Source organism: Microcebus murinus, chromosome 22, assembly GCF_040939455.1.
Source record: "Microcebus murinus isolate Inina chromosome 22, M.murinus_Inina_mat1.0, whole genome shotgun sequence".
NCBI classification, from domain to species: domain Eukaryota; kingdom Metazoa; phylum Chordata; class Mammalia; order Primates; family Cheirogaleidae; genus Microcebus; species Microcebus murinus.
The window spans coordinates 5015251-5037759 of record NC_134125.1 but is presented as its reverse complement, the minus strand read 5'-3'; the positions used below and the strand labels follow the sequence as shown (position 1 = coordinate 5037759).

The 22509-nt window shown below is 39.5% G+C and overlaps 1 protein-coding gene across 2 annotated transcripts; it reads left to right on the top strand.

The window, feature by feature from the left end:
* Positions 1 to 25: 25 nt before the first annotated feature.
* On the top strand, positions 26 to 19720 carry GTF2H3 (general transcription factor IIH subunit 3). 2 transcript variants are annotated; one of them, XM_075996478.1, is made up of 13 exons: positions 26 to 129; positions 3523 to 3602; positions 7557 to 7663; positions 9112 to 9278; positions 11278 to 11340; positions 12246 to 12275; positions 12418 to 12446; positions 14199 to 14273; positions 15047 to 15100; positions 18125 to 18193; positions 18454 to 18534; positions 18640 to 18676; positions 18761 to 19720. In XM_075996478.1, the coding sequence occupies exons 1-13, from the start codon at positions 117 to 119 to the stop codon at positions 18814 to 18816; spliced, it is 861 nt and encodes a 286-aa protein (XP_075852593.1). In that variant the 5' UTR covers positions 26 to 116; the 3' UTR covers positions 18817 to 19720. The 2 variants fall into 2 exon arrangements, with proteins under 2 accessions (XP_075852593.1, XP_020138711.1); XM_020283122.2 differs by having other exon boundaries at positions 18399 to 18534.
* The last annotated feature ends 2789 nt before the right edge of the window (positions 19721 to 22509 follow it).

The window sequence follows — 22509 nt, the reverse complement described above, 5'->3', positions numbered from 1 at the left end:
GCGCGGCTCGGGCCAAACCACCCTGCGCGGCGCTCGGCGGCGCCGGAAGTCGGGGTGCGGAGGATCCCGGACGCTCGCCGACCGCTGCCTGCTCTACGCTGAGGTGCTGGGCCGCCATGGTCTCAGACGGTGAGGGCCGCGTTGGGCGGGACCCCGCACCCCGGGGCTGGGCGGACTCGGCTTGCCCGGGACCTGCGTAATGGAGTGTGTCTTTTGGGCTGGGTGGAACTCGATTGGTCTTTAGAGGAGTAGCCAGCGTATCCAGTCATTCATTCAGTGAATATTTTGGGATCGCCTCCTGTGTTCCGGGCGCTATTTTCTGCGCTGGAGCAGAGAGGATGAGAGGCAGGGGCCCTCGTGGAGGTTCCGCTGCAGTGGGCGAGGCCAGGCAGTCGGCGAGTGAATAAAAATAAATCCAAAGGGTGACGAGAGCTGCGAAGACAACGTAATAGGATGGTGTGGTAGATCATCACTAGGGTCGGGGAGGAAAGCTACTTTACATAGGAGTCCAAGGAGAGCGGGATGTTGAAACTCAGACTTGAATTCGAAGTCCTGGGAAAGTGCCTTTTAAATGCAAAGGCTCTGGCAAGTCGAGCCACCCGGTTACACTGAGAAGAAAGAAATGGAGAGCCTGGGGGTAGAAGAAGGTGGGGGGACTTTCATTCATACAATAAAGTACCAGTTATGGAGCCTGATGTCTTGAAGAAAAAGGCTACAGGAGATGAGATCAGAGAACTAGCCAGTCGCGGGTCATACAGGGCCTTGTGGGCCATGATAATAAAGTGGTTGACCTTTATTTTTAAGTGTAATACAAAGCCGTTGTAGAGTTTTAAGCAAGGAAGTGTTATGAACTGGTTTACAATTTTATTTTATTTTATTTTTTTTTAGAGACGGGGTCTCGCTCTTGCTCAGGCTGGTTTTGAACTCCTGACCTTGAGCAATCCGCCCGCCTCGGCCTCCCAAGAGCTAGGATTACAGGCGTGAGCCACAGCGCCCGGCCTGGTTTACAATTTTAAAAGGTGACTTTTGGTGCAGTGTGGAAAATGGATTGTGGGGAGCAAGGCTAGAAACAGGGAGATCCTTTCAGAGGCAGTAATAATTGTCCATACTCTTTTTTTTTTTTTAAACAAAGTCTCACTCTGTTGCCTGGGCTAGAGGGCTGTGACATTAGCCTAGTTCACAGCAACCTTAAACTCCTGGGCTCGAGTGATCCTCTTGCCTCAGCCTCCCAAGGAGCTGGGACTACAGGCGTGTGTCACCACACCTGGCTAATTTTTTCTATTTTCAGTAGAGACTGGGGTCTTGCTCTTGCCCCAGCTGGTCTTCAACGCCTGAGCTCAAGCTATCCCCCCACCTTTGCCTCCCAGAGTGCTGGGATTACAGGCGTGAGTCACCCCACCCAGCTGGGAGCCATAGTCATCAGAGACTAGCAGATCTGTCTTCAGAACAGGGCTTTGGCCTTGCCACTTGCTAGCTGGCCATGTGACTTAGGGCATGTTACTTTTATTTGCAAAATAGGAATACCATATGCCACATTTCATCTAACCTAAGACAATATTGATGATGAAGTATGCCTTTTCTTAATGTACCACCAAAAAAGAAAAAAACATTGCCAATCTTAATGGTAAGATACCATCTGGATTTCAGCAACTGTTAATATAAAAAAAAGGGGGGTACATCTTATAATTGGTGAAAAAAGGCAGTAATATGTACTTTGTTGGGTTGTCAGGATGAAGTGGGATTATGGGATTAGAGATGCCAGCACCTGGTGCAGAGTCTGGCATTCCTGCTGTCCTGAGATAGGGAGCCTTGACCTGCTGGAAGAAAGGCGGCATTGGCTTGTGCCTGTGAAGAGTAATGAGGATCTGAATATGCAGAAATCAAAGATGGGGTGGGGTTTATCCTGATGGAGATAAGGGGCTGCAGGAAGGAAGGTACTGAGGCAGGATAGGCATTACTGCTTTTTGCTATAAAATGGGCATCCTGGGTTTTTCAGAAGGGTTTATATATCTGTCACCTCATTTGGAGTATATGCTCTTTGAGGGCTTGGATCCAGTATCCCCAATACCTAACTCTGATACTTAGTGTAAATGTTTGTTGAATGATTAATGTGCTCACAGTGGCACCTGCTTACACTCCCAGCTACTTGGGAAGCTGAGGCAAGATCAGCCTAGGCAACATAGTGAGACCCCTTTGTCAAAAAAAAAAGTTCGAAAGAATGATTAATGTGTTAAGGTAGCCTGTTTAGTTGTGTTTGTCACTTTTGAGAGTAGCCTAATTCCTTTTCACAATAAATGATTTATATAAGAATTGCTTTACATTTTGGATTTTGTCTTTTAAAAATTGGCTTCTGGCTGGTGCGGTGGCTCACACCTGTAATCCTAGCTCTCTGGGAGGCCGAGGTGGGTGGATTGCTCAAGGTCAGGAGTTTGAAACCAGCCTGAGCAAGAGTGAGAGCCATCTCTACTAAAAATAGAAAGAAATTAATTGGCCAACTAAAAATATATACAAAAAATTAAAATTATCCGGGTATGGTGGCACATGCCTATAGTCCCACCTGAGGCTGGGCAGAAGGATTGCTTGAGCCCAGGAGTTTGAGGTTGCTGTGAGCTAGGCTGAGACCATGGCACTCTAGCACAGGCAACAGAGTAAGATTCTGTATCAAAAAAAAATTGGCTGCTAATCACAGTTGGCCTTGCTGTTGGGTGACTTGATGGAACACACCACATTGACTACTATGTCTCCCTTTAATTCTTCATGCCTGAAGTTCTACCACTGGGATTCCTGCTATTGGTTAATCAGTGCCTTCTGCCCTTGACCAGGCAAAATGCAAATATCTTTGGGTTCATTCAGTAGACATTCATTTTTTTTTTTTTTTTTTTTTTTTGAGACAGAGTCTCATTTTGTTGCCCAGGCTAGAGTGAGTGTCGTGGAATCAGCCTAGCTCACAGCAACCTCAAACTCCTAGGCTCAAGGGATCCTTCTGCCTCAGCCTCCCTAGTAGCTGGGACTACAGGCATGCGCCGCCATGCCCGGCTAATTTTTTCTATATATATTAGTTGGCCAATTAATTTCTTTCTATTTATAGTAGAGATGGGGGTCTCGCTCTTGCTCAGGCTGGTTTCTAACTCCTGACCTTGAGCGATCCGCCCACCTCGGCCTCCCAGAGTGCTAGGATTACAGGCGTGAGCCACCACACCTGGCCTAGTAGACATTCATTGAGCATCTGCTATGTACTAAGCAGTATGCTAAGAGCTGAAGATAAGCTATAAACAAAACAGACAAAAATCCCTGCCCTCATGGAGTTTACAGGAAGCAGGCAAGAACTTGCTAAGGGCCCACTTCAATCTCTAAAAGAACTAGGGCTTCTGTTAGTCTCCATTGTAGGATGATAAACATTGAAGGGCACGTAGTTGTGCTTGCTCTGAATTTAATTTGTGAATTGGGAATGTTAGCTTTGATTCATTTTCATAAGGCTAATGTAAAAACAATTATAAAATTTTGTTTCTCATTAATTTTCAGAAGATGAATTGAATCTTCTAGTTATCATAGTTGATACCAACCCAATTTGGTGGGGAAAACAAGCATTGAAGGAATCTCAGGTAAAACTGCTTGAACAAGCCTTTGGATAATTCTGTTTTAACTGAGTGTATGTTTATATTGCTTTTTTTTAAAAATGGCTTTATTAAGGTATAATTTGCATACCACAAAATCTACCCATTATACTGTACACTGAACTGTAGTCAGTGATTATTATTATTGTTATTATTTTTTGTAAATTTGTGACATTGTGTAACCAGTACCACAATTCCATTTTAGAACATTTCTTTTACCGAATAAAGTTCCCTCATTCTTCATGCCTATTTGCAGGCAATTCCTGCTTCTACCTACAAGCTCCTGACAACCACTGATCTGCCTTCTGTCTTTCTATGGCCTTTTCTGGACGTTTGGACGTTTCATATATTAATTCCACACAATAAGTAGTCTTTAAAAGAATATTTTGTATTTTGAAATAGTTCATGATGAAGTAACAATAGAGTCACAGGAAACTGTAAAAAATGGTGCAGCAATATCCCAAGTACCTTTCACTCAGCTTCCCCCATCTTATTTAACTATAGTACAATATTGAAACCATCCGTGCAATCTACAGACCTTATTCAGATTGCAAGTTTTACATGCACTAATTTCTGTGTGTATGTGTGGGTGTGTGTGTTGTTCTATACAATTTTATCATATGCACAGATTTGTGTAGCCACCACCACAATCAAGATGTGGAACCTTCACTGCAAAGGAGCTCACTTGGGCTACACCTTCTGCAGTCATTGCTGTCCCTTTCTAGTCTCTATCCCTAACCTCTGGTAAATGCTAATGTGTTAACCTGTTCTCCATCTCTCTAATTTTGTTTGGTAAATAGATTATATAGTAGGTAACCTTTGCAGTTGGCTTTTGTTCATTCAACATAATGCCCTTGAGATCCATCCAAGTCATTGCATGTATCAATAATTATTTCATTTTTTTTTTCTTTTTCTGTGTCTAATTCCAGGTTAAATTCACATTATTTTCTTTTTATGCTGAGTAGTATTCCATGGTCTGATGTACCATATTTTGTTTAATTATTCTCCTATTGAAGGACATTTGGATTGTTTCCAGTTTTGAATTACTACACAAAAAGCTGTTCTGAAAATTTGTACATGGGGTTTTGTGTGGACACAATTTTCATTTCCCCGGGATAAATGCCCAGGAGTGCAATTCCTAAGTCATATGGTAATTATATGTTTGGGTTTTGTTTTGTTTTTTTGTAAGAAACTGCCATACTGTTTTTCAGAGTGGCTGTACCATTTTACATTCCCAGCAGCAATGTGTGAGACATCCAGTTTCTCTGCATCTCTCACTAGCATTTGGTGTTGTCAGTATTTTTTTTTTTTTTTGCTAGCTATTTTAATAGATGTGGTCTTAATTTGCCTTTCTGTAATGCCTGCTGTTGTTGGACATCTTCCCATGTGCTTATATTTGCCAACTGTATGGCCTTTGTGGTGAAATGTCTTTTTATATCTTTTGTCCATTTTCTAATTGTATTGTTTGTTTGCTTTTTTAACTGTTGAGCTTTGAGATTTCTTTGTATATTCTAGGTGCAAGTCCTTTGTTGGACACATGGTTTATAAATATTCTTTCACAATTTCTACATCACTGAATGGCTTCCCTTTTTTCCTGAGTATATAAACTACTTTATAAGTTGCTTCAGTGGCATTGTTTCTAGCTTTTGCTTTTCATCTTTTAATTTTTACATTACAACCTTTTACACCTTTCCCTTCCCTTTCCCAATAATTTAAAATATTCGTGGTCCTTATAAGTGTTATAATGCTGATGAGCATTGAATTTCAAGCAAGCAAATCATCTTATCTTTAACAGAAACAAGATAATATTGCAATTCCCAATCCTCATTAAAAAATCTGTTTTCGGCTGGGTGTGGTGGCTCACAGTCTGTAATCCTAGCACTCTGGGAGGCTGAGGTGGGCGGATCGCTCAAGGTCATGAGTTTGAAACCAGCCTGAGCAAGACCCCGTCTCTATGAAAAATAGAAAGAAATTAATTGACCAACTAAAAATATATATACCAAAAAAAATTAGCCGGACATGGTGGCTCATGCCTGTAGTCCCAGCTACTCAGGAGGCTGAGGCAGAAGGATCACTTGAGCCCAGGAGATTGAGGTTGCTGTGAGCTAGGCTGACGCCACGGCACTCACTCTAGCCTGAGCAACAAAGTGAGACTGTCTCAAAAAAAAAAAAATCTGTTTTCTTCAGCATTCTCTTGTCTTCTTTGACATGATGGACTGTTAAGCAGACAGAATTAAAATATACTGTGGAGTTGTACAACTGTTCACAAATTTTACTTCAAATAGAAACACAGTGCACTGTTGTCAAAAGCTGATAACAGACTGGCATTCTCGACCCCCATAAACTCACCAGCCAGCCTCGTGTGTTAGTGGCACCAGTCAGGCTGGGGAAGTTAGAACTAAATCATGAGTGTAGCAGCTGTCAATTTAGCCCTTATGGCTTCCTAATGTTCTAATTGTGCCTGTCAATCTAGGAGGATTATTTTGTGGAAACTTATTTTATTCTTTGGTATTTTAAATACATTCATTTTAAAAGTCAAATAAAACTATAAGAGATGAACAAAAATGTATTAATAAAAATAAAAAGATTTGTTCTGTAAAATTTGGATTCAGTCAAAAGGCCACACTTAAGGACCTAAAAGGCCACATGTGGCCTTAAGGCTGCAGGTTCCCCACCCCCGGCTTATACCAAGTGTAATTGTTTCACTTTCCTCTTACTCCGTAACATTAAAAAAAAAAATCATACAGTATTTGTGTCAGAACTATACTGTTGCAGTTGAAACCGTGAATTTACTATGATGAATACAAGAATTCAGAAAAACTCAACATAGGCATTCTATGAGAATCAATTCACTACATGGAATTTACCATAAACAGTATTGTGTATTTCATTATTATTTGTAAATTATGTTTTACAAACCTTTGTATCAGCAATATTTGAAATAAACATATGTACACCTAGTTGTTTAGGGAGCCAGTGGCTAAACACTTAGCAGCACATTGCTGGTATTGCCCTGTTACTCTCCAGAAAGGCTTAGTTTGCACTCTTCATCAGTGGTGTGTGAGAATTCCTCTTTTCTTGTACCAACATAAGATATTCTGTCTCCTTGTCTTATCTTTTGCCAATATAATGTGCAAAACACAATACAATCTCAGTTTGCTTTTAATGAATTTGATGGCCATTTTTACTTCTCCCTTGGGGCATTGCCCATTTTTTTCTTTGGGTGTTTTTTTTTTTCAATTACTGATTTGTGGATACTCTATTTTAAAGGGCTAACCCATTGCTTGTCATATGTTGTAAGTATTTTTCTCCAGTTTTTAACTTGCCTTTCACTTTTGTTTATAGTGTCATGTTTTGTCATGGAAATTTTAATAGATTTAAGTTCTTTTTCAATAGTCTGAAATTTACCAATGTTTTGTTTTCTACCTGAAATATTTATTTCTTGAAGAGAAACATGTCTTATTCCAGGATTATAAAAATATCTCCTTATGTTTCTTAGTATTATTAATACTGTTAGTACCTGTGAGAATGTGAGCTCCATGAGAGAAGGGGTCTTTGCCTGGCGTGTAGCAGGCAGTCAGCATGCTTAGTGAATAAATTAATTGAAAACTCTTACAAATCTCCAGTTTATTCAGCATGTATTAAATATCCATTTAACAGGTAGCAGTAGTTTGCTAGTAATTTTATCACAGAAGATATGACATGTTTGTTATTCCCTAAATGTTATGCAAAAAATATTTGTGGAATATTGTACTGATGAAGGAATGATCTCATATAAGTAAAATTAGAAAACTATAGTTTTCAAGTGTTTTTGTTTATGCTCCTGAATAAATTTTTAGCAGTGAATACTTATATAAAATTTAAATGAAGCCTTAATTTTAAGACCTGACAGTTATTTGGATAGCTAATTTGTTTTTCCAATGCCTTTTATTTCGTCGACAGTTTACTTTATCCAAATGCATTGATGCTGTGATGGTGCTGGGAAATTCCCATTTATTCATGAATCGTTCCAATAAACTTGCTGTGATAGCAAGTCACATTCAAGAAAGGTATGACTAATATGATTATTTTTTCTGTTCAGTTCTGAACATTCATGAGTTTTCTGTGCCAGTTGGTATATCTTGTTCCTACCCCATGTTGTCAAAGAAAATTTTTTTCTGTACCAGTGAACAACAGATACAGCATCAAGAACCAGTACATGTACATTTGAATTCTATGAATATTGAAAACTTCATGAGTTGATAGATAGTAGAGTTGCACAGTGGCACAGGTCATTTACACAGATTGAACTATATTGTCTAGGCAAAATAGGAGAAAGAACTATCAAATCGGGCAGGTACTTCCTCATACCTGTCTTTTCAATATGTGTCTCCCATAGAGGGCAGGTAAGATGGGAGGTGTGATTCTGTTTTCCTTTCAGCCAGTCTGAGGTCTGCTTACCTTTCAGGACGTGACTGTTCTGCTGCTCTGTGGGTGATTCTGGTGTTTAGAAAGAAAAGATTTTTCTTATAATATTGGCTTCAAAACCCAAGCCAACTATCCCATCTGGTGCTTAACTGAAGAAACAATGATCTTTTCTAATATTGGGGTAGAAACTGGCTGTGTTAGACTCACTGCAAGATGGTGCCATTAGCCTGCAGCTGGTGTGTAAATATGGGCATGTAAATGGTAAGAGTTTTCATGAATGATTTTGACTATATTTATTTATCATGTTATGCACCGAATGTAGAACTGAATCCTGGTATAAGATACAGTTCTTCAACGAATTAACTGTTACATCACAATAGAAGTAACTCTTGCTTACCAACATATTTTATCTGAGATTATTGGCTACTTCTCAAATTTTCTTGGTTCTTAGGGCTACTGCCTCTGGTGGGTGAAAGAGCCATGGGGCCACCAAGCATACACACCTGCTCCCATCCTCACTCTACATTTTTCTCAGAATTGAGTGAAAAAGATGATGCTAGTTTGGTTAAGATACCAGTAAAAGCTATAACAGCCAGACTTTTCTTTCTTCCTTTCTTTTTCTTTAAATCAAAAGTGTCCTCTGTGTGATTACCTTAAGAGTCATGAAGCACAAAGAGAATCTTTTCAGGGACCCTTGGACCAGATTTTTATTACTGTAGTAGATAATAATGTACCTCAAATAATAAACTAGTAGTAAGTTAGAATTTGGTAGGAATCTCTTCTGATTGTTATCTGAGAAAGGAAAGTATGGGGACCACCCTGAAGCATTTCAGGAGACTATAACCCAATACTCTCTTTATTTCCACTCATTGTTCAGAAAACACTGGAACCATTAAAATGTGTGGTGGTAGGTGAATGTTTGGCAATTTGCCCATTTTATATATTTTTTAAAAATGAAATTTATTATAGAATCTTATGAGTCCAAAATTGGTGTGATTTTGTTTTCTCTGCTAAATTTCATTCTGATCATGAGTAAGAGCAAGGGCAGTGCATCCTCTTGTAACTAGATTTTTTTCCTCTGCTGTTTCAGTCGATTTTTATATCCTGGAAAGAATGGCAGACTTGGAGACTTCTTTGGAGACCCTGGCAACCCTCCTCCTGAATTTAATCCCTCAGGGAGTAAAGATGGAAAATACGAGCTGTTAACAGCAGCAAATGAAGTTATTGTTGAAGAGATTAAAGATCTAATGACCAAGGGTAACAGCTTTTTAAAAAAATTACTGTTATTTTGCAAATGGAGTTGATTTTGGAGGTCTTTGACGCATAAAGTTCATAAAGTTCAAAGATTCGCATCACTTGATATTATCTACTTGCATACTTTTCCTTTTCTTTTTAAGAATCATTTTCATCAAAGTCTGTATAATTTGCCTCACCTCTACAGCATTTGACACTGTTGACCAGCCTTTACTACTTTTTTTTGGTGTTTTTGGCTTTTGCTTTTGAGACAGGGTCTTTTGTTCTGTCGCCCACACTGGGGTGCAGTGGCCTGATCACGTAGCTCACAGCATCTTCAAACTCCTGGGCTCAAAGGATCATCCTGCTCATCCTGTCTCAGCCTCCCAAGTAGCTGGGGACTACTGATGTTCACCACCACAGCGGCTAATTTTTTTTCTTTTTTCTTTTCTTTTTTTTTTTTTTTTTAAGACAGAGTCTCACTCTGTTGCCCAGGCTAGAGTGCTGTGGCATCAGTCTGGTCTCAAGCGATCCTCTTGCCTCAGCCTCCCAAGTAGCTGGGACTACAGGCATGCGCCACCATGTCTGGCTAATTTTTTCTATATATTTTTAGTTGACCAATTAATTTCTTTCTATTTTTAGTAGAGATAGTGTCTCGCTCTTGCTCAGGCTGGTTTTGAACTCCTGATCTTGAGCGATCTGCCCGCCTCGGCCTCCCAGAATGCTAGGATTACAGGTGTGAGCCACCATGCCCGGCCTTTCTTTTTTCTTAGATATAGGATCTCACTGTGTTGCCCAGGCTGCTCTAGAATTCCTAGGCTCAAATGATCCTCCTGCCTCAACCTCCTGAGTAGTTTGGGGACTATAAATGCAAGCCACTGTACCTGACTACTACTACTTTTTTTGTGTGTGTGTGAGATAGGTCTCACTCTGTTGCCTAGGCTAGAGTACAGTGTTATCAGCATAGCTCACTGAAACCTCAAACTTCTGGGTTCAAGCGATCTTCCTGTCTCAGCCTCTTGATTAGGGCACGTACTACCATGCCTGGCTAATTTTTCTATTTGTTGTAGGGATGGGATCTCACTATATTGCTCAGGCTGGTCTCGAACCCCTGGCCTCAAGGAATCCTCCCACCTCTCACACCTCCCAAAGTGTTGGGATTATAGGTGTGAGCCAGCTTTCACTTCCTGAAAGATATTTTTTGGCTTCTAAGGATATCCTGTTGACCTGTTTTTCCTCTTTTTTGAACCATTTCTTAGTCTCTGTTTCTAACTTTTCCTTTAAAAGTTAAAAAAAGTTAAAAATACTTTAAGTCCCTTGAAGTATTTATTTTTATTTTCTTCTTTTCTATGTTTTTATCCACTTTTATCTTTAATAATCATTTATATATGAATACTTCCCAATTTTTGTCTCTAACCCAGGATTTCTTTTAAGCTCAAACTTCTCCATTTAAGTGCCCCACTGGTTCCTTAACATGGCCCAGACCAGTTTCATTATCTTTCCCTTCAATTTATGCCACAATTTCCATTCCCTATTCTGTCACCTTCATCTACCTAGTTTTCCAAATTTAAAGCTTTCACTTTTGACTACTTTCCTCTCACGTCTAACATCTAATTTGATATAAAACCCCAGTAGTTTAGCCTCAGAAGTATCTCCAAAATCTGACCCGTTGCTATCTGCATCAACCTTAGCACTGTTGACATTTGGGGCTAGACAACTCTTTGCCATAGGGACTGTCCTGTGCATTGTAGAATACTTAGCAGCCTCCCTGGCCTCGACCCACTAGATACCGTAACATCCTCCAGTTGCAGCAAGCAAATATGCCTTCAGATGTTGCCAGATGTCCCCTGCAGGGCACATTGGCCCAGGTTTGGAGCCCCTGTTCCAGATGATTGCAATGCTTCTTCTAAGAATGCTTTGGTTCAAAAGCATACTTAGTTCAAGAAAGTACAAAATGATTTTAGTTCAAGACAGTAATTAAAAATTCCTTTGTAATTTTTGTTGTTGTTGTTGTTATTTGTAGGTGACATAAAGGGTCAACATACAGAAACTCTGCTGGCAGGATCCCTGGCTAAAGCCCTTTGCTGTATCCTTGGTGTCTGAATGATACAGAAGGTGTCTTCTGTAAGAGATATATCTTAACTTGTGACATTACTTAGAATCTTGAGTGTCCATTAATAGGAGGAATGAATATAATAAAGTGGTAGATAATAAAAAAAATAGTTTATCTTGGCTTTGAAATGTTTTTAAGATAGCTGTAAAAACTTGAAGTCAGAAGAATGAGAAAACTCCGGTGTCTCTAGTATGTCCTTCTCCTTGCACCCAATGCCTCCTCAGGATGCTTCCTTGTTTCTTATTTTGACAAATTGGGGATTTATCAAAATAGATGGGAGTTGGGAACAGTGTTTGATTTTAAAAGCTATGTACTGACCCTGAAGCTTAATAAATGAGTGGCTGCTTCTCTATAGACAAACAGGTTATTTTGTACTTAGTGGAGGACAGTAACAGCTTTCTAAGCATTTTCAATTTTATCTGTTTATGTGATGTTCCCTCAGTTTTATATAATCAAAAAATTCTTTTCGACAATATGGAGTGATTCCTTTGTTCCAGACTCTGATTTAGGCTGTCTAATCATCTTTGTATGGTTTTCAAATTTGTTACCACAGTTGATTGGCTTATTGATTTACTTGTGGTCCTAGTATTCAAATCCAAGACATGGTAGATGATAATAGAACAATGAAATAGTGGTGATTTTAATCTTCTGAGACAAAGATCATATTTTGATTAGATTACAAAGCCCAATTGATTGCAGAATTAGTGATTGAAAACTCCCAGTCACTCTTGTGTATCTATCACAGTTAAGTGGAGCATTTCCTTTTTTAGCCAGGTGAATGCTGGGTTTATTTAACTAAACTTTGAGATTATTTTTATGTTCGTTATAAATATTTATGAAATAAAATAATATTTTTGTAATCCTTAATACCAAGAAAGACATTCACAGAATGAACAAAGAAGTCAAAGGTAGGAGTGTACTTTTTTTATGAGAACTGTAATCATACCTATTTTACTACTGTGTTTAGTGGACTGCTTAAAAATTGGTTAGGAAACCACATATGTTTAGTAAGATTTAGTAATATTGTAATCTGTTTTTATCTTTTTATAGATAATCAGGAAATGAAATCAAGGATATTGGTAAGATTTAAAAAGTCAATACTATGTTTATATTTAACTGTAGACATTTGGAAAACAATAGGAAATAAGACCTATTTATAATATATGCAAAAAATGGTAAGTATTCAGAATTAATTTAATAAGCAATGTGTAAAAGTGATTAGGAAGAAAAACTAAAATTCTGAGAGAAGTAAAAGAACTGAATAAATGGAGGGCCATATTTTATTCTTGGATATCAGTTTTTCCAAAGTCACACTGTAAATTTTGCAATCTCAATCAGAATATCAATAAGGTTTTTTTTTTTCCTGGCAGGGTGGAAAGATTTAAGAAAGAAAGTCAACAGTTTATCTGGAAGAATAAATCAAAGAGAATAGCCAGGAACTTTCTAAAAGGGAATAATAAGTAGGAACTTGCTCTGTTAGTCATTAAAACACATTATAGGCTGGGCACGTTGACTCATGCCTATAATTCTGGCACTTTGGGAGGCTGAGGCAGGAGGATCGCTTGAGCTCAGGAGTTGGAGGCTGCAATGAGCTATGTTTGTGCCACTGCACTCCAGTCCAGGCAACAGAGGGAGACCCTGTCTCAAAAAGGAAAAGAGAAAAGAAAATATGTTTAGCCTTACTAGGAAGCAAAGAAATGTCAAATAATGAGATTTTCATTGTTTGCTTATTGCTTAGCACAAATGAAAAATCTGGTAGTTCCTGGGGTTGACGATGATGTTAGAAATTGGTTATAGAAAATGGTCCTCCCTGGCCAGGCGCGGTGGCTCACGCCTGTAATCCTAGTACTATGGGAGGCCAAGGTGGGCGGATTGTTTGAGCTCAGGAGTTAGACCAGCCTGAGCAAGAGAGAGACCCCATCTCTACTAAAAATAGAAAGAAATTAATTGGCCAACTAAAAATATATATATAAAAAATTAGCCAGGCATGGTGGCGCATGCCTGTGGTTCCAGCCACTCAGGAGGCTGAGGCAGGAGGATTGCTTGAGTCCAGGAGTTTGAGGTTGCTGTGAGTTAGGCTGACGCCATGGCACTCTAGCCCAGGCAAGAGTGAGACTGTATCTCAAAAATAAAAAAGAAAAGAAAATGGTCCTCCCATATCACTGATGGGAGGATAAATTGGTAAACCTTTTTGGAGGGCAGTTGGGTAATCTGTATCAAAATTAAGTGTGCATACAGTTTAGCAATTACCAGTTATCTTCGGGAGGCAATGGGGATTTTTGCAAAGGGTATATGAGGGTGTCATCACAGTATGGTTTAAAACTGAGAATTGGAAACTGCTTAAATATCCTTTGTAGATAGTTAGCTAGTGGAAATCTATGAAGTCAGCAAGAAGCCTAATATATATTCCAATTCATTGACATAAAAAGATCCCTCCCACATATTGTGGACTGAAAAATCAGTGCAGAACACTAGGTAGACTGTCATCCAGTTATACCTGTGTGTGTGTGTGTGTGTGTGTGTGTGTGTGTGTGTGTGTGTGTATTTTGGGTGTGAGTGTATATACTTGTCCACACAGATGCTCTCTATAATGGAAGGATGTTCATCTAAGTATTAATAAGGTATATCTCTGGGAGGTGGGATTTGGGGAGAAATTTTGCTGTCATCTTTACACTTTAGATATTATTTAGTAATAATGAATGGGAAGACAAATTGGAAAAATAATACTGGTCATGGTTCACTGTATACTGTGTGACATTTGAGTGAGAGTATTGAATGAGACATTTAAGAGGGATGTGCCTGAGAGGTATTAACATGACTCTAATTTTTAGGTGATTAAGGCTGCAGAAGACAGTGCTTTGCAGTATATGAACTTCATGAATGTCATCTTTGCAGCACAGAAACAGGTGAATTGAGAGCCTACCTTTTAAAGAATATTTGTTTCATAATGAAGGAAGGAATCAGTTTTATTTTTTAAATGGCCTGTTCAGCGAGAGAGTCTGAAAAAATTAAAGGGCTAGGAATCCAGAATCCATACTGTGTACTAGTTATTTCTCTATTTTGGATCCTGGATTGCTTGAGAATCTGATGGGTCCCCAGAACAGTGGGCACGCCAGTGCAGTTTTGCATATAGTTTCATGGTATTCAGATAACCCCTTTACTTCATCCTTGGACCTAAGAATCCAAAGAATCCCTGGTTTGACAGTTTGCTGCATAAACCTTGCCTCAGTTTCTCTCTCTTTAGTGAGCTGTGTAAAAATTCAATATTTTTACTTTGCAATAACTGAAATGTTCAGGTGAATTATGATTAATACTTTCTTCTTTGATACCTTTAAAAAAAGAAAGAAAACCTTCTAAAAATTTAAGTTTTAGTGTAAAATGCTGCTGTAGCCATGTGTGATATTCTCAGAGTGGCAACATGATGTAATGAAAAGAGCACCGACTTTGAAGGCAGGCAGAGTAGGGGAATGGCTCTGCCATCCACTAGCTCTGTGACCACAGCCCACCACGTTCTGGGTGTTTCAGCTGCCAAATGCAAATCAAATATGTGCTGTGTAGAATCATTATGCATATTAAATGAGCTATTTTCAGAATAGAGTCTGGGTACATAGTAGGTTCTCAGAATAGGGTACTCATTAATGTGATTTTTCCTATAATATTTTCAAAATGTTTCTTTCAGAATATTTTGATCGATGCCTGCGTTTTAGACTCTGATTCAGGGCTCCTACAACAGGTATGCTTTAAAAGAATGCTTGGTTGGTGTTGGTTATGAAAATTAATGATTTTTATATTGATTACAATTTAAAATGATAATTCTTTGGATATATTGAATTAAATAAAATATTTAATTAAAACAAATTTTATCTGTTTCTTTTCTCTTTTTTTTTTTTTTTTTTTGAGACAGAGTCTCGCTTTGTCCCCCAGGCTAGAGTGAGTGCCGTGGCGTCAGCCTAGCTCACAGCAACCTCAAACTCCTGGGCTCAAGTGATCCTCCTGCCTCAGCCTCCCGAGTAGCTGGGACTACAGGCATGCGCCACCATGCCCGGCTAATTTTTTTCTATATATATTAGTTGGCCAATTAATTTCTTTCCATTTATAGTAGAGACGGGGTCTCACTTTTGCTCAGGCTGGTTTCGAACTCCTGAACTCAAACGATCCACCCGCCTCGGCCTCCCAGAGAGCTAGGATTACAGGCGTGAGCCACCTCGCCCGGCCTCTTTTCTCCTTTTTTATGGAGGTACTAGAAAATTATAAATTATATATGTTTCTTGCATTATATTTCTTTTGAGCAACACTGTTATATGTTTCTTTTTAATCAAAACTAAAAAACTGAATTTCAGCCAGGTGCAGTGGTGGCTCATGCCTATAATCCTAGCATTTTGGGAGGCCAGGATGGGAGGATTGCTTGCGGCCAGGTATTTGAGACTATCCTGGACAATAGTCAGACCCTGCCCTCTACAAAAAATAAAAGAATTAGCTGGACATAGTGGAATGTGCCTGTAGTCCCAGCTACTGGGGAGGCTGGAGCAGGAGGATTGCTTGAGCCTAGGAGTTTGAGGTTGCTGTGAGCTAGGCTGATGCCATGGCACTCTAGCCCAGACAATAGAATGAGACTCTGTCTCAAAAAAAAAAAAGAAAACAAAAACCCAAAACCACAAAAACTGAATTTTATTAATACTTTAATCAAAAAAGAGAGAGAAAAAAACCCTGAATAAGTCTAAAGAAATAACCCAGCTTTTGATAAATGTTTTTTGGCCACAAGAAATATTTCCTAAACGATCAGGCCAGGTACAGTGGCTCACAGTTGTAATCCCAGCATTTGGGGAGGCCAAGACAAGAGGATTACTTGAGGCCAGGAGGTTGAGACCCAGTGTGTACAATATAGTGAGACCCTATCTCTACAAAAATTTTTTTTTTAAATTAGCTAGGCATGGTGGTGTGCACCTGTAGTCCCAGCTATTTGTGAGTCTGAGACAGAAGGATTGCGTGAGCCCAGGAATTGGAGGTTGCAGTGAGCTATGATCATACCACTGCACTCTAGGCCAGGTGACAGAGTGAGACCCTGTCTCTGAAAGAAAAAACAAGTTGTGCTTCAAAGGACACCATCAAGCAAGTAAAAAAGACAACTGAGAAAAATATTTGGAAATCATATCTGATAAAGGGATTTGTATTCTCATCTAAACTCACCAATAAGACAAATAACTCACTTAAAAATGGGCAAGGAATTTGAGTAGACATTTCTCAGAGAAGATCTACAAATGGCCAATGAACACATGAAAAGATGCTCAATATCATTAGCGACTAGGGAAATGCAAAGCAAAACCATGGAGAGACCCCACTTCACTGCACTGGGGTAGCTGGTGTTGGTGAACAGATAAGAGAAATTGGATCCCTCCTTCACTGCTGCTGGGAATGTGAAATGCTATAGCCACTTTGGAAAACAGTCTAGAACTTTCTCAAAAAGTTAAACATAGGGCCGGGCGCTGTGGCTCACGCCTGTAATCCTAGCTCTTGGGAGGCCGAGGCGGGCGGATTGCTCAAGGTCAGGAGTTCAAAACCAGCCTGAGCAAGAGCGAGACCCCGTCTCTACTATAAATAGAAAGAAATTAATTGGCCAACTGATATATATATAAAAAATTAGCCGGGCATGGTGGCGCATGCCTGTAGTCCCAGCTACTCGGGAGGCTGAGGCAGAAGGATCACTCAAGCCCAGGAGTTTGAGGTTGCTGTGAGCTAGGCTGACGCCACGGCACTCACTCCAGCCTGGACAACAAAGTGAGACTCTGTCTCAAAAAAAAAAAAAAAAAAAAAAGTTAAACATAGAGTTACCATGTGACCCAGCAATTACACTCCTAGGTGCATACTCAAGAGAAATGCAAACATATGTCCACACAAAAATTTGGACTTGAATATTCATAGCTTCATTATTCATAATAGCTCAAAAGTAGAAACAAACCAAATGTCCATTCATTGATGAATAGATAAACAAATTGTGGCATATCTATACAATGGAATATTTGTTACAACAGAAATGACGTACTGATATACACTATAGCGGAGATAAACTTTTAAAAAAACTGTTAATGAAAGAAGCCATCAGAACAGATGTCTTTGTAAGAAAAAAAAAGAAAAGAATAAGAGGAAAAAGAAAAAAAGAAGCCAGTCCCAAAAGGCCTCTTTTTGTATGATTCCATTCATATGAAATGCCCAGATTAGGCAAGTCCACAGAGACAGAAAGCAGAGTGAGGGCTGCCAGGGGCTGGGGGAGAGGGCTTGGGGAGTGAGTGATAATGGGTATGGGGTTTCTTTGTGGAATGATGGAAATGTACTGGAATGAGACAGAGGTGATGGTTGCACAACTCTGAATATACTAAAAACCACTGGATTGTACACCTTAAAGTGGTGAATTTTATGGCATATTATATCTCAAAGATGTTAAAAAGCATAGTGAAAATGAATAAATATGGCAATAATAAAATTATGTCAGTAACAAACAAAAAGGGCAAACACTCCTACACCACCATCTTCAAAAAGTGAAAGGTACCAGTCAAGAGGGAAAAATAAGAGATCTTGAACATCTTGAGAAGTAACTGGAAGTTTCTGGTCCTCATTAACGCTTGGAAAATGTTCCCTTTTAATTTGCAGTGTCATACCCTCATCTCCTTTTGCAGACCTGAATAATTACTGGTGAGGATTCCATCTCTGGAAAAACACAGTAAGTGCTAGTTTGGCAGAGAGCCCTCTGTGTGTCTTGCAGGCTTGTGACATCACAGGAGGCCTGTACTTGAAGGTGCCCCAGATGCCCTCACTGCTGCAGTATTTGCTGGTAAGGAAACAGCAACAGTGACCCTAATACCTTGAGTAAAATTCGGCCAGTGTTCTGGGGAATGGATGGGAGCAGATGGCTGGTGCTAGTGATCGGGAGAAAGGAGTAAGCAGGTGGCCTTGGAGTTTCAAAGCTGAGGAGGGCAGGGTTCAGGTCATTTTTTCCCTTATTTTAAACAAAAGTCCCTTTTTTTTTTTTTTTTAAGTGGGTCTTTCTTCCTGATCAAGATCAGAGATCTCAGTTAATCCTCCCACCCCCAGTTCATGTGGACTACAGGGCCGCTTGCTTCTGTCATCGAAATCTCATTGAAATCGGCTATGTCTGTTCTGTGTGTTTGTCAAGTAAGTTCCTGTACCTAGTTTTTTTCTTTCTCTTTGTCAAGGGGCAGGCAAAAAATAACTCTGTGGTTTTTAAATCATCCTGTTTTATTTTTTTTTAATTTACAGTATTCTGCAATTTCAGTCCTATCTGCACTACGTGCGAGTAAGTATCTTTGAGTTGTGTGGGTGGCTCACACTTCAGAGATTTAGAGCATTAAAAAGTCTTTTCTTCTTCCTGTTATTTCAGGACAGCCTTTAAGATCTCTCTGCCTCCAGTACTCAAGGCCAAGAAAAAGAAACTGAAAGTGTCTTCGTGAGGATGATATATTTGCCCCATCTTTTAGAGCTATCAATAGAAACTGTATGGCAGAGTCTTTGTTGGGAAGGCTCTGGAAAAAATATAGATATGTAAAGGATAATTTTTAATGTAGTGAGATTCTCACAGGAAATATTCCCGAAACACCCTTCTAATCCTGTGCTTCTGGGGGACTGATTTGTTTGAGGGAGTCATAATATGCAGTATATCCTAAAATCTTCCATGACTCCTTTCATGACTTCCAAATCCTCCTTTCCAGAAGGAGGAAAGCAAGCACTAATTTGTGGCTTTTTTAATAGGATGATTATTTGTCAAAGTCAAAATCTAGGTCCTTACTGTGAATCCTATGGCATGAGAAATTTGAACACATCTTTGGAAAAAGTGACTATTTACGGAGTAATGGCATTAATCGAGATAGAACATCTTACGTAACAGTTAACTTCAACAATAGTTATATAAATAAAATCCTTATTGTCTAAATTGAGATTTAGCTTCAGATATTAGCAGATTTTTTTGTCTGATATCAGTACGTATTTGGACAATTTTATGCAAATAATAATAGTTTGTCACCAAATACCTACAAAATCCGATTTTAAATGAGTAAGAAGAGCAAGTGCATTAGTGTGGTAACAAATTTTTTTTCACAGTTGGGTGAAGAACTTATTTGTGAGAGCTAATGTCTGGTTCCAAGGGGAATTTACAGGGGAAAATGGACTCTATGTTAAGTGTTGTTCCCAGATAGAATTCTTTCCTTTTTTAGTGCGGAGAAATAACCCATTAATATTGGAAACTGTTCTCTAGAAGCTTTGGAGTGAATACTGAAAACTTTTATAAGTTCAAAAGAAAAATTATTTGTAATTTCAACAATAAAAAATTTATTTTTCTATGTAATCTTTGAAATTATTAGAAGTCATTTTAAGTTCCAGCAGAAAGAGTTTAAGGAATAGTGGTTCCTTAAAAACCACCTGGTTTGCTTTGTTTTTATTTATTTATTTATTTTACTAATAGGAGACAGAGAGATTAATTTATTATCTGCCTTGTTGTTAAAAGTGACAGGTGGGGTGTGGTGGCTCATGCCTATAATCCCAGTACTTAGGGAGGCTGAAGTGGGAGGATCACTTGAGCCCAGTAGTTTGAGACCAGACTGGGCAGCATCGTGAGACCCCATCTCTACAGAAAAACATTAAAAACAAAAGTAATTAACAAAAACCTATTTGTGTACAAAATTTTATATGTAAATATATTTTAATTTTCTCCTTATACAAGCTGAATATTAAACAATTTGGTATTTTGTTAGATGATTTCAAGTAGATTTTATATTCTGTATTTGTGGTTTTAACAAATTATACAAGGACTTTGGTGATCACTTGGCAAGTATTTGTTAATTCTTGAGTTTGAGAATCTGTCTTTTAAAAATAATACTTCATATTTCATATACTAATTAAATATAATGGAAAGCACTATTTTATGTCTAGGAAATAAAGCATCAGATATGTAAAAGATGAGTAATTTCAAACAAGCTAATAAGGCTTCTGTTATTGCTTTTTCATTTGAAATGTTTATGCACTTTCTTAATTCTGTTTCAGTTTTGTTTTTAATGGATTTAAAACACTGTGACTTAGGAATTCTTAGATAAGGTTGTAGCACCTATATTAAAAGGAAGTTTAGGAAATTTCCCCCTGGCTAAGTGAGTGATGCAAATCAGAGATCTGTAGAAATGTACACACCCAGACCAGACCATACTTGCCTTGCTGGCCTCGTGGCAGGGTCAAATGGGATAAAGGATGCAAAAATGTTTTATAAACTGTCACATATCTTAAAAAGCAAGGCAGAGTATGGCAGAGAATGCACCTCTTAGATCTCCACCTTCTGGGGGTGGAATTGATGGCCCAGCCACTGACTGTGAAATCCAGAAGCCTGTCACTGTGTGGGAGGCCCCGCTCCCACGGGCTGCTCCCAGCAGGGACAGTGCCAGAGTGCTAAGGCTCTCCAGCAAGGCCCCACTGACTTTAGTTGAAAACTTCCCCCAGCCTGGCCAGACTTCCCTGAGAATTACACTGCAGTCTAAACTGCTTCCACCCAAATTCCTTCCCATCCTTGCTTCCTTTCCTCCCTTCCTCCCTCCCTTTGTCCTTCCCTCCTCCCCCTTTTCTTTCCACTCAGGATCAGACTGCAGCCTGGTCTAAGGGCTCTCCCAGCTCTGTCCTCATTTCACAGGCGGTTTCCCTAATAAATGCACTTGAATCCCACGTTGGCAGCAGCTTCTGGGAGGACCCAGGCTACAACGTAGTGCTAATAAACAAAGGATCTTTTAAAAGCTTTCATCATTATTCCTTCCTTCCTTCATTATTCATTCATTCTTTCAACTATTATAACAGCCAATATTTATGGAATACTCTCTTGTGGAGGCCTTGTGCTAAGCACTTTACAACATATTCTTTCCTACGAGTCTCAGAGTCTGACATGGTTGCACAGTGTTACCCCATGTTGCACAGATGAGAGGCTACACTACTGCCGGGTCGTCCTAATTGAAGTAGATTCGCAGACCACAGAATTCACTGTTGGAAAATGTACAAAAAGTGGCTGGATGCAGTGGCTCATGCCTCTAATCCTAGCACTCTGAGAGGCCAAGGCATGAGAATTGTTTGAGGCCAGGAGTTTGAGACCAGCCTGAGCAAGAGCGGGACCCCGGCTCTACAGAAAATAGAAAAATTATCCAGGTGTGGTGGTTCGCTACTTGGGAGGCTGAGGTAGGAGGATGGCTTGAGCTCAGGAGTTTTAGGTTGTAGTGAGCCACTGCACTTGAGCCTGGAATTTGCGTATTCTGGACATTTCATAGAAATGGAATCATATACTATGTGATCTTTTGTGACTGGCATCTTTTACTTAGCATAATGTTTCAAGGCTTTTGCATGTGGCAGAATTTTACATCCTTTCATTTCATAGCTGAATCTTATCTTACTATATGGTGTATCACGTTTTGTTCGTTCTCAGTTGATGCACAGTTGGGTGGTTTCTACCTCTTGTCTACAACACACAATGCTGAGAACATGTCTATACAGGTTTTTGTGGATGTCTTTTTTTTTTTTTGAGACGGAGTCTCACTCTGTTACCTGGGTTAGAGTGCCGGGGCGTCAGCCTAGCTCACAGCAATCTCAAACTCCTGGACTCAAGCAATCCTTCTGCCTCAGCCTCCTGAGTAGCTGGACCTACAGGCATGTGCCACCTCACCCAGATAATTTTATTTCTATTTTTAGTTGTTTGGCTAATTTCTTTCTATTTATAGTAGAGACAGGGTCTCACCCTTGCTCAGGCTGGTCTCGAACTCCTGAGCTCAAGCAATCCTCCCGCCTTGGGTTCCCAAAGTGCTAGGCTTACAGGTGTGAGCCACGGCACCTGGCCTAGACAGTCTGTTTTTAATTCCTCAATTCTTGCTCCCAATATTCTCCCTCCAGGAGCCAGTGATCCTTTTAGAACAGCACATTCTTTCTCTTGCTTAAAACTTCCTAGTTCCATCCATTGTGCTGAATAAAATGCAATGCTGTACTCTGGCCTTAAGACCCTTCATGATCTCATAGGGCTGCCTCTCCTCTTCCTCTCCTGTCACTTCCTGCTTGTCACCTCCCTCTAGTCCCACTGGCCTTGCTGCCCCTCTACTACACTGGGCTTATCCCCATCTT